This window comes from Centroberyx gerrardi, chromosome 18 (assembly GCF_048128805.1).
Source record: "Centroberyx gerrardi isolate f3 chromosome 18, fCenGer3.hap1.cur.20231027, whole genome shotgun sequence".
Taxonomy (NCBI): Eukaryota; Metazoa; Chordata; class Actinopteri; order Beryciformes; family Berycidae; genus Centroberyx; species Centroberyx gerrardi.
The window spans coordinates 9,320,152-9,332,419 of NC_136014.1; the positions used below are offsets into that span (position 1 = coordinate 9,320,152).

A 12,268-nucleotide genomic window follows, 5' to 3' on the forward strand; every position below is an offset into this window, starting at 1 on the left:
AGCGTGCAAGGCCCTGGGCAAAGGGCCCAGTGTTTGGCCACATTTGTAGCCGACTCTACATGTGAATGCCTTCAGGCAAAAAGCCCCAGAATTAAAATAAAAAACACACAAAAAAACAACACATAGGTCTCTTGTTATTGAAGCATCTCAGCTAAAACACATACACACTCACTCACTCACACACACCCTCCCCCCCCTTCCTAAACCTCGCTGATGTCAACAGCGGAGCAGTGTAATAGCTCTACCTCCTGGACTGACAGCGGCGGTGATGTCTGGCAGGCCATCAGATAGCCGTGTCAGCGGTGACTGATGGGAGCTCGGCATCCAGGCCCAGACGGTGTCCAGCTCCCTCTCAGCCCAGACAGGCAGGGCCAGTGCTCCGACTGCATCTGAATAACTTACATACATTAAAATCCGCGGCGGAGAAATTGCCTCCGAGGGGAGGTCAGAGTGGTTAAATGTGCGAGTTCAACCGCTCTAAACAGCAGGACCATGTGGCGCAAATGAGATTCAACCTGCCTGCTGTTTGAAACGTGCAAGTTCAGTAGTCGGATTCGAGAGTTTGCTGTACAAGATTGTACAAGATTTTTTTTTTATTATTTCCTCTTTATTCGCTTATTGTTGTCAGACTAAATCTATGTAGGCTATGTATCTAAAAAGTTAGGTTTTTCAGGAATGAAGAGTTTTTTTTTTTGCTTTATTTTCTCATAGATTTTTTGAAATTATTCATTGGATTTGACCATGTTTCAAGGACCCAATAGTCATGAAACTCACTCAACAAACAAATGGATATCTAACTTTAAATTCAAATAAAAATAACCCACCAAAATTTAAATTACGCAGTTTTTCCGAGGCAGCAGAATTATATGTTTTATGATCAAAACAGCGTTGTCAGGCAACAGATGTAAGACAAAACAAGCACACCCAAAACGGTTTGATTGCAACTGTATTTAGATTTAAAAGACATTTGTTTTTACCAATTAATAAATAATCTTGTGACTTTTTGTCCAAAAGTTAATTGTGTGTATTTACATCATAAATTAAATCGGAGAAACTAAAGACATTCAATATGGATATGCTGATATAAAACATTCTCACCATTTAGGTTGTCATGTGAAAGAACAAATTGTTTTCCTAGAGAACAATCGCATGTGGAGCGTGTCAGGATCTAAAGCAAACTCCACAGATGCTTATGAGTTGGGTAAAGGTTAAGTGAAGTGAAAAAAGGGAAAATTATACTTAGATATGTAAACAATCTCGTTCCACCCACAAGTGTAAGTGGATATATACAATACCTTTATTTAGAGGGCATGGAGAGATAAAAAACGAGTTGTAATCTCTCTCTGCCCTCTAAATGAGGGCATTTCATATATACAGTAAAACTCATAGTCCTAAAAAGTTTTTTATTCTTTTACTTATCAGAAGTATATTTTCCCTTTTTCACTTCACTTAATTTGCTATCTAATCTTGGGGTAATCCAAACATTGAAATTAAATTAATCCCACCGGTAAAGTTTCTACTTGGACAGGAATAATTACAACACATACAGAAAACAACATTTTGCCAATTAGCTCACTGACAAATAAATACCAGGGAACATTGACATCTTTCGACGGTGAAATGCTTGCCTTTCCCATGTTGAACTCTATGTGTCAAACATTATGCACGGCGCGTTGACGTTTTCAGGTGAAGGGGCAATGGAACAACACACTTTCTTAGTGCCTTTGGAAATTGAGTCCGGGACAGATTAACTCAGCTGGCCAATGGTGCGTGAGACATTTGGGACAGAAACACCGGCTTGATGTTTAACCAGACTCAAAACTTGAGTAGCCTTGGCAGGGAAGGGAACTCAGTACACTTGCGTCAAAGTAACACTGGATTCCTATGTCATGGAGCAAACCTCAGCCTCAGGTGATGTGTCAGAGATAAAGTCAGTAGACACTAGTTCATCAGTCTCATGAGAACGTGCTCCTTTGACATTGGAAAGAGATAGGTATGACACATATGCCTGACAAAGACCAATTGTGGTCAAAATGTTGCTTTATGAACCACCGAGGGAGCGTCAACCCAGTGCAGGTATCTTTTATTCTATTTCATTGTCCTGCCTTTTGTATCAAGCACCTGGTCAGTATTTAGTATGTGTGTACATTACCACCTTGCTGCAACATCCTCGCTTAGAGAATTGGACCCATCTGGACCAGATACGGTCAGCTCCCGTTGGTGATGATAACTGACGTGGCCTTGTGTCCCTGCATCTGGTCGGCCTGCATCCTCATGTGCGAGGCCATGTCGTACTGGACTCCCCCGCAGCCCAGGCCGGAGTAGCTCCGCAGGCTCTCCGGGTCGTACAGGTGCTCCAGGGAGTAGCCAGTCAAAGCGTAAGCCGCTTGTCTGTCCAAAGGCTGCCTCTCCTGGGCCGCGTAGAGCAGCGGGCTCCCCTGGGTCTGTGGAGGGTGCGGGGACAGGTCCGTCTGCATGTAGTCTTTGGTGAGGGAGAGGCCTGACCTGGAGATCCCGTCGGAGCTGGGGCTGCTGAGACGCGACAGAGACGGGCTGGTCGTGTTTTCGTCGTTGTCGTGGGGACCCAGCACTTTGCCGCCGTCCCGGTGATGGAGGCGCTCGGAGGTGAGGTCGATGCTGGGGGCCCCCGGGCCGCGGCACACCACACTGGGCATGGTGAGCTGGGAGTGGTGGGCTAGGGAGGGGGTGAAGCACGGGCTGTGGGCCTTGGTGAGGCCGGAGACGTCCAGCGGCCCCTTGTGTTGCTGCAGGCGGTTCTCTTCCTCTTTGATCATCTGCTGCGTGGCGCGAATCAGGGTCTCCATCTTGCTGGGCTCTTGAGGGCTAGCCCGGAAGTGGTCGCCGTGGTAACGCTCGCCCGAATCGCTGGTGGACCCGCCTCCATCGGGTGAGCTCACTACACTCTCCTCATCCCAATGGCCTCTCCCTGGGAAGGAGAGTTCAGTGGTCAGATTTCAAAACAATGAATGGATTACATTGGGTTCATGAATCATTTGATCCTGTCTGCCTCTTGTTATATTTATGATGTTGTACACTCTGAGCATATTCTGTATCATATATTTCTTCTCATATACTTTTAAATGACAGCTGCTAAACCTATTATGTGTCTCCTGTGTAATGTGTGAAATTCTGTTATATGCATATAGAATCATGGTGATGTCTGGTAGACTTGCATGTCTTGGCAGCAGCACAGTGGGGGTTGTTTCACTGTTTGAGGATGTGAAATGTGAAATAACTTGGCTTTCAATTGGAGGCAATTTTTGAACAACAGATGGTAGCAATCGGCACACTGGCAAGAGATGGTGTAAACAACTTAGCATGTCCCATAATAACATTTGGAAAACAGCTACCAAGAGAAGCAAGTCTAGAGTTATTTTCAGAGACAGATGGCTGCGGTCTCGACCCTAACGCCTCACCGTGAATGGCACCGTGGTAGGATGTGATTTCGTAGCCCTCGCTGTTCTCCGCTGAGGATTTCGGCAGCGAGAGCACCGAGCGCGTGGCGTCCCACCACACCTCCCGCCCCGACTGGGGGGTTCCCAGGAAGTAGCGGCCGCCCTGGCACCGAACGCGGTCGCAGGTGGTGGTGTGAGGGTGCGCCTGGGCGTGGGCGAGATCCTCCTCCGACAGGCCCAGGCCGTAGCACAGGGAGCCCGTGTCCGGATACAGCCGATAGGCACAAGACGCCTCCGCGGCTTCACCGGGGTCCAACAGCTGGGGGGAGGCGGAGTCTGTCAGCGGGCTCCCTCCCCATTGGCTGTCTTGGTCCGACTCGGAACGCTCCGGGTTGAAAGCTGAAAACTGTCGGACAGAAATATGAGACGCGCAAGTCTGAGAGCTTGTGGTTTGAAACTAGACCTCATTCTTACTAACAATTGAATCTGGATTGAGGTTGGTTTCTTGTTTGAGCCTATAGAATGCAGTGAGTGTGCTTCAGTTGGGCTGTTTATTACCTGTGGGTAGGGTGACACTCGGGCTTTGGCCTTGGCCTGGGTCAGACGTGACTTGGTGCTCTTCCTGTCCTCAGTGTGAGCGCTGGCATAGGGGAAGGCCGGCTTGCTGGGGCTCATCTGGTCCAAGGACAGCTGCATTCCCTTGTACTCAGTCTCCCTTTTCACACACACATAAAAATACACGTTTTTAACCTGTGTTTATCCAGGGTGCGGCTTTTTGATGGTCGTTCACTTTCCCCTGCCCAGGTTCCCAGCCAGTTCTGGTTCTTCTCTAACCTTTAGGCCACCATTGCTCCCAGTTCTCTTTCGAGCACCTTCTCTCTCAAGCGGCATACTTAGTAATTACTCCGCAGCAGACGTCTTGGCCAATATTGAATATAGATAGCTAGACAGACCTTTTTCACAAACACGATTTTTGTGACTTGACTGATGTGAGGACTATGAGAAGTGAAAACAACATTTAAGATAAGCTAAAGAGATTAAGCCCTCCCACTTCTCAGCTTCGGGGACCAGAGTACATGAGAAAAATAACAGACACCCTGGGGAAAGTTAATCATTCTTTTCTGCCGTACAACCATTGCCAGAGCGCAACATGTGTGTAAGTGTGCACACACACACGTGCAGACACACACACATAAACACCAAGTCCTCTCGCCTCTCCTGTGAACTTAGTCTCCGGGTGTCAACGTAGCATAGAAATTCAATTTTTGATAGATTGCCGACTTCTCACGCTTGTCACTTGTATATGTGCATACAGTATATGGGCCATCTTTGACATTTTAACCCACTGTCCCGCGGCTGAACTCCATCCGAGTGTCACTGTCGAGGGAATGAAAAGGCTCCTGTGTCAAGCGCTCAGCAAACACGAGCCTATTCTTAACTTATCACATCAACAGTATGTAATAGCAGCTGCTGGCATTTTAAACCCCGTGGCCCATCCCTGACCCCGCACAGCCAGGCTCTTTAATATGACTCTAAATATGACCCGTTCTTTATGTACAACACCTTAGGGGAAAGGCTGTGTTTGGATAGCCAGTACACAGTGTGAGCGTTATTTGCTCTTGCAGGTATAGTCGCGGCGGCTGGTTCTGCATCCTATCTGTGCCCTGGCTGACTTATGTCTGAGCCAATAATGTCGGGCCTTTGTGCAAACTCAGCTGTGTTAGCTGAATTCCACCTCAGGGTCAATGTCAGAGCACCTCACGCCTGAAATATGCCACCAGCCAACCTCCAATCATGATTTATTAATGGAATCTGGCTGGATTAAATCGCTGTAGGGGCAAGGTGATTGAATTGCTCGACCGTTTTTTTTTTTTTTTTTTTTAATGCCGTAACGCTGTTGTTTTCTGCGCTCATGCTGTGCGTGAGGTTTTGGACACTTCTAAGTTAGACTTAATTATGCATTTGGAAATTCACTGTCATTTTAATGTAGTCACTTTGTTTTCTCATTACTGAATTGAAGAAATCAATACTTGCAGTGCACCCATATGCATGTACGTACACACACCGACATGCACACTCACACACACATAGAAAAGCGACATGTGGATCAGCCAAACCTAACAAGTAAAATCCAACATGGGCTGCAGCTATGAGATAGCTATTGATTCCCAGTTCACCGTTTTATCGATTTTTCTTTCCTTAGACTGCAGATCGATGGTGACAGTAGAGGTTTTTTGATGGGGTTGGACCCTGATGTTTGTCTTGCAGTCTCAAAGGGCCTTAGTGTGCTTTGTGCTCTCATAACATACAACTACCTGAACCTGCAGCCGCAGTATTTTGTGGATTTGTACTAGAAAGGCTATACAGGGATAAAGGGAGGGATTTCTCCAAGAGACAAAGACCTATCACATCTTAGAGCAAGCCTCGAGCATGGATCACAAAAAGAGTGTATGGTACGATTTTGCTTAATCTAGATAAATATTCAGTGCTGTTCCCTAAGCAAACACTATAAAAATACAGTTGCTTCTAGCCCAGCCTGGTTCCCTTCTACTTGCTGTTACCACGATTATTATGTTTCATTTGAGGGATTTCATTCCAAAAAGCAATACATACATTTTCAGAAAAAAAAAAAAAAAGAAGATAGCTGAAATTCATGACTCAATCCTTGAAAACGACAGCCAATCCCATCCTCACGAATGTTACCGTTTCATAAACAAAGGTCTCAAGATAAGACTTTTATTCTCATGTGACTCATTCTTTTTTAAGAGCAGCTGTCCCTTTCTCCTTTCGGAACGGACCTCCTCCTTGAGACCGGGCGTGGGAGACTCACGTGAGGACGTAGTTGACGCTGACAATGCAGTGGGGCCGCGAGGATCGGCTGTTGTGGACGATCGTGGCGTAGCTCTGGACCCAGACCCAGCCGCCGTGCTTGGCCAGGAAGCGATAGTACTTCGTGGTAACTTGGCCCTTCACCAGCACTGAAGGAGGGAAAAAAAAGACAGAGAAGAAGACAGAGATTGTTGTTTGGGGAAGAAATGAATGAATAATGCGTAAATGCGTACTGTGTGTTCATCTGCAGACTCAAAGAGCATGCATGCGGTGGTTGCAGGTTGACAAAAGGAAGGGCAGGGGAGCCTATACTGTTAAATGCATAATAGAGCGGGCTTGCGGTGAACTCACAGAGGTGGTGTGCGCAGCGGAGGTGGAAGGTGTCACAGCTGTGGACGTGGTGGTACAGAGTCTTCTCTATCAGGTCCTGGGGCTCGTAGCCGGTCAGCTCTGCTACTCTGGAGGGGAATAGAGGAGCGGATGTTGACGATATGCAAAGTGAAACAGGGATTTTTCATATTTCACAGTAATGGTATAGGAAAACCGTCTGATTGCCAAGTTGTTTTTTGGTCCAGAACTTGTTTTTCCTTTGATACTAAATGGCTTAGTGATAGATAGAATATTACATTGGAAAGAAATTGTTTCAACATCTACACAATGCCTCAAAAGAAAGAAGCCATAGTATTTCTAGGCTCTGCTGTGTACCTGGAGTCGAGGAAGATGAGCTTCATGTCCAGGCTGGCTCTGAACATGAACATGTTGCTGTGTAGTTTGATCTCGGTCACGGCGCTGGGGGGCAGAGAGTGACCCACGGCCACCAGACCCACATTCTGGTAGCAGCCCTCGAACGGCGACATGTCCAGACTGTACTGACGGATCTTCAGGTAGCCGCTGCAGTGGATCACCTGCGGTGGAGCAGAGAGAGAGTCAGAATAACTGAGATGAAGCCTACATGTGGGTGAACCACATGCAGCTTTTTGATTTGGATTTTTTCAATTTTCCTATTTGCAACAAAATCTACCATTAAAAAAGAACTGTAATATACTAGTTAACATGAGCCTGATAATACATTTTATATAATATAATAAATCATAAGCATAATATAAACTATATTATAAATTATATATAATATCCAATAGAAATATTATAGTGATGGGAGGTAAACATACTATAAGTACTATACAATCACCACTCTATTTAATGCCACAGATACACTATAAATCCCTATAGGAATATTATACTATGGCGATTTTTGGGATGAAAATATATAGGCCTGGCACATTAGCAAAACTATCCGTTTGATAGGCTACTTTATTTAGCCTCACTTTTCCATGCACGTGGACATTAAATTAATTAAATTCGATTTATGTTAATTGATTAATTTGTATAATTAATAAATAGTTTAAAACAGGAGCTTCCTAGCCTACCTTATATCCACCACTGGTGAGGCCCGCGTTTCTTTTTGCCAGCACACATTTCATCCTCAGGAAGAAGGAGCGCTCCACTTCATATTCTGAAAGAGGACAAATTGCGTTTTTAAAATTCATTAATTAAAGGCCCGATCCATATAAAACACGGCCATAAGAAAAAACAAAAAAAGACAAAAAACTTTATATATATTGCCACATATACCACAGAGTCTGACATATCGGCCTATTTCAAGTAAATTTGTTTAATAATAATAGGCTATGTCCTGGAATATATTTTAAAATGTAGCCTAAGTAAATACATGAATAATGTATACTGGGATTAGCTCATATTTGTATCATAAGATACATTTAAATATATTTTTGTACCATGTATGCAAGACATGCACATGCACGTAGACTATATATAACAAAGTGTCCATTTTTGTAATATTGACACACATTTCCTCCATAGACTATATTGTACAAATAAATATATCCATATGGTTAAAAGATACAAGATTTTTATAAATGTGGTTTCCATTTATTTTGTTAAAATGCAAATATATATGTATTTTTTCGTACGGGAAGCTTAAAGCAGTTTCCAGCGTGCATTTATTTTACCTTGGACGAAGTGCGAGTGATAGGGCTGGTGTGGCGTCAGGACCGCCGTCATCTCGTCGTGGTCGGCAGGGTGGACATATTCATAAATACTGTTCCCAGTCAACTCTACCTGTTGAGAATAACTCAGGTAATTAACAGGTTAGGATAGCCTGATGGACGGTGTATTTTTTATCTGTATAATATAAAGCCAGGCACGATTCCCGCGTGGCATGGGGGCACTAAAATTATCTTTTAAAAGGTGTGAAAACGAAAGAAACGCAGAAAAAAATGGGGGAAATATGCATCACACTGGAAAAAAAAAAATATAGGCTAATAAATGATTATACAAGCGGACCTGAGACAGTCCTAAATGGACCGATGCTGTCTCTGAGATGTACATGATCTTCCCATCTGGAGCCACGACAAAGATGAACCCGTCCAATGTCTGCAACAAACGTTACTGTTAATTCTCACAATGTTTTTTACAGTGTCCTTTAGCCTTCATCAGCCGAACTCACTCGTTAAGTTGCAGTTAATGAACAGTGAATTGTCCAGGTGATACTAGGCTGATATACCTGCAGCAAGTGGGATCCCAGCTCTCGCCCGACATTGTCCAGAGATCTTGTTCGACTCGCGTGACCCCAAGCCTCGCCCAGACCTGGAGGGATGAAACACTCAGTTGTAGTGGGACACTTCTACTGTCTTGAAGGATAAACAAGATATGTTTTTATAAATGTTTTAATGTTTTTAAAATGTTTTTAACTTGATTGTAAATGACAAAAACATAAAAAAATAATGTATTTTGTTGAAAATACATAATAATTGCCTATATTGCATAGTAATTGCCTTTAATTGCCTACATTATACTATGTAGGCAAATATAGGCTAAGGCCAGAGGGCTGAATGGTAATAATTATAATCACAATCATGAAACTAAGAATAACAATCATATTAATAATTGCCATAAACAGCATAATAATATTCATATTAATCACAATAAGCATAAGAATAGGCCTAATCATAACAATTGAATCGATACAAACTATGCCAGGCCGAGAAGAATTACAAATTCTCGGAAAAGGCTGCAGGAAGTCCTGAGCAGCAGCAACATGCCCTATGACTATGAAAATTATTGACAAAATGTTGCGTTTAATAATCTCTCTCTCTCTCTCTGTCTGTCTGTCTGTCTGTCTGTCTGTCTGTCTGTCTGTCTGTCTCTCTCTCTCTCTCTCTCTCTCTCTCTCTCTCTCTCTCTCTCTCTCTCTCTCTCTCTCTCTCTCTCTCACACACACACACACACACACACACTCTCTCTCTCTCTCTCTCTCTCTCTCACACACACACACACACACACGCCTGTTTTGAAAAAAAGACTTAACTGGAAATGAGCTTGAGCATTTTACAGCGTCCCTTCCTATATATCTTACACAAATGCTATAGGCTGAGTGGGACGCATGAGCCTGAATAATCCATTATAGGCGCAGAGGAAACTGCAGCGCGCGCGCTTAGTCTATTGGAGGGGTGACACAAGTTTCAACAGGGATTTTAGGAGAATACTGAAATTGATAAAGCGCTGATGGTGCTGCAAACGAGCGTAATGCACAAGATTAATGAAGTGAAATAAAAAAAATAAAAAAATCGAGAGAATGCAGGCTATAGCCTATTTACAATTACATATTATTATTATTATCATTATTATTATTATTATTATTGTTGTTCACATTTTATTTTTTAAATGAATGAACCTAACCCTAACCCTAAAAACATGAACAAAAAAAGATCGTTTTCCAGTTTTTATGCCTCCCCCAATTTTAACCACAAATATCTCCATCTGTCACAATCCTGAAAAACCACCGGATTTTTGGCCCAAGTAGGCCTGTGTCACCCGCAGTGTAGGCCACTATTTTCAATCTAAGTGGAACAAAGAAAATAGCCTGTACCACTCATTGAAATTCATTCAGTTTCATCAGAAACCTCATGCAGCTAGGGTATCATCAATAAATTAGGCGTTCGTCTCCCCTGCTGTAAATGAAAATGAAAATAGGGCTCCATTGTCGGACTTGTAATATCACACCAGATGGAAGTATAGGAGAAGGTGAACCTAGAACAAAAATGCAAAAATTGATTTTCCTACCTGTTTTCCGACTGGAGGATACAAAAAAAACCTATAGGAAAAACATTTTTGAGGAACGGCAAATCAACACGAGATTGAAATGTATATTCTGTCTTCAATGTGTTTTATAGGCTTTTAGGTTGCATGTTTGACCTGTGTTCAATTAACTATGACAGCAAAAAGTGAGCGGATTTGATTTCATGGGAGATCATTTACAACATTTATGTTTTTCAGTTGGTTTTTTTTCTAGGGGAGAAGCTGCGGTTATAGGTTTGCCTCCTGCTTACATGGCTTTAGGTGATTACAAGCCTTGCGGGGCCTTATATAATTGGTGCGTCTTGTTCTCAGTCACGCAGTAAAAGAGGCCTGCAGAGACCCATTTAGAAGATGGTGGCAAATCGTTTCCTTGCTGACGCCTTTGGATACACTGAATTAAAAACGACCTTAATCCATTTACAAAGAGAGCCTGCAGCCCAATGAAATATCACTATAATATCACTATAATATTCCTATATGGACTTATAGTGCGTCTTTGGTGATCAGTAACGAGTTTATAGTGACCTTATCCCGCCTCATGTTATTTTATTTTTTTATTTTTTTTATCTCCTATAATATTCCTACAGGGGGTTATAGTGTGTATGTGGTAACCAATAGTGAGTTTATACTAACCTTTTATTGTATTTTTAAGTATTTTTTGTTTATCTCCCATGGTATTGCTATAATATTCGCATAATATTCCCGTAATATTCCTATAGGGACTTATGTGTGCCTGTGGTAATCAATAGTGATTTTATAGTGACCTTATCGTACTTTATAGGATTTTTTTTTTAATCTCCTATGGAATTACTATAATATCCCTATAAAATTCATAGCAGTTTGTAGTTTTCCTATGATATTTGTTTACTATCGTTTTAAAATGTAAGCCTCACTACAGTTGTTTTTCGTAAGTCATGGACATGCTGTCAGGATAGATACGGTTATTTTAGTAGGTTAGTAATAACAATATAAGCACACTGTCAATGCAATCCCACTAAATTAGACAACTGACAGCAAAATAAGAGCTAGTAAGTGGACAGGTTATGCTGTTAGTGTCTAAAGGCCTGATATTTATGTCGACGAAACAGAAATATTAGGGTTAGGGTTAGCAGTGAATAAATTGCTCACCCTGAGGGAAGACAATTCTCATCTTCAGGTAACTTGTGGTCAGTCTTATTATGGAGGCTTTGTCCAGCTGCGAGGTGATGGCCGACGGTAAGGGCAACATTTTGGCCAGTTCATAAAATTCACTGTTCTCCTTTTCCCGTCTAGTCCTTGCGGCAGTTTTGGATTTCTCCTTCATCTCGGTGTCTTCGCAGTATTATATCCTTCCTTATCTCCGACGGTGCTCATTCAAATCACCAACTTGACTGGCTTGGCCTCCTTTTCATGGTATGTTCTTTGTCAGCTAAAACCTAAAGTTTCAATGCAAACACTTTAGATTCTCTAAAGCGGTTGGATCCCAGTGACTTGGAATATCCCTGGTACTCCTGGTGGACTTGCGGTCAGAAGGCCTAACAGTTTAACTGGTTATAGTTGTAGCTCCACGGTGCCACCGGCATTCATCCATGACCTGCAAGATAATAAAGCATAAAAGGATCATTACTGGCACATTCAATGTAAGAAATGCATTATGTCATTTTGATCAGCATAGGCCTACATCTACTAATAGTCAGGATATGATGCAACTATCGCTTGTGCTATTTTGATTTATGCATGATCCAGGTAAGGATGTCAAATAGAGCTAGCACTGGAAAAATAATGCCATTGATTAATGCAGCCACCAATCAAAACAGTAGCTATTAAGACATATTCATATAGCCTACCCTAGGCTTACAATAGTAACATCAGTAGCAAAACAACAA

General features: G+C 42.6%; 1 protein-coding gene across 1 annotated transcript; it reads right to left on the minus strand.

The window, feature by feature from the left end:
* Nucleotides 1–2,207: 2,207 nt before the first annotated feature.
* LOC139928356 (single-minded homolog 1-like) lies at nt 2,208–11,706 on the minus strand. The gene is made up of 11 exons (XM_071920866.2): nt 11,532–11,706; nt 8,830–8,912; nt 8,610–8,699; nt 8,276–8,384; nt 7,673–7,758; nt 6,951–7,150; nt 6,597–6,703; nt 6,247–6,394; nt 3,975–4,131; nt 3,438–3,822; nt 2,208–2,947 (listed from the first exon to the last, which is right to left on the minus strand). The coding sequence occupies exons 1-11, from the start codon at nt 11,704–11,706 to the stop codon at nt 2,208–2,210; spliced, it is 2,280 nt and encodes a 759-aa protein (XP_071776967.1).
* Between the last annotated feature and the right edge of the window lie 562 nt (nt 11,707–12,268).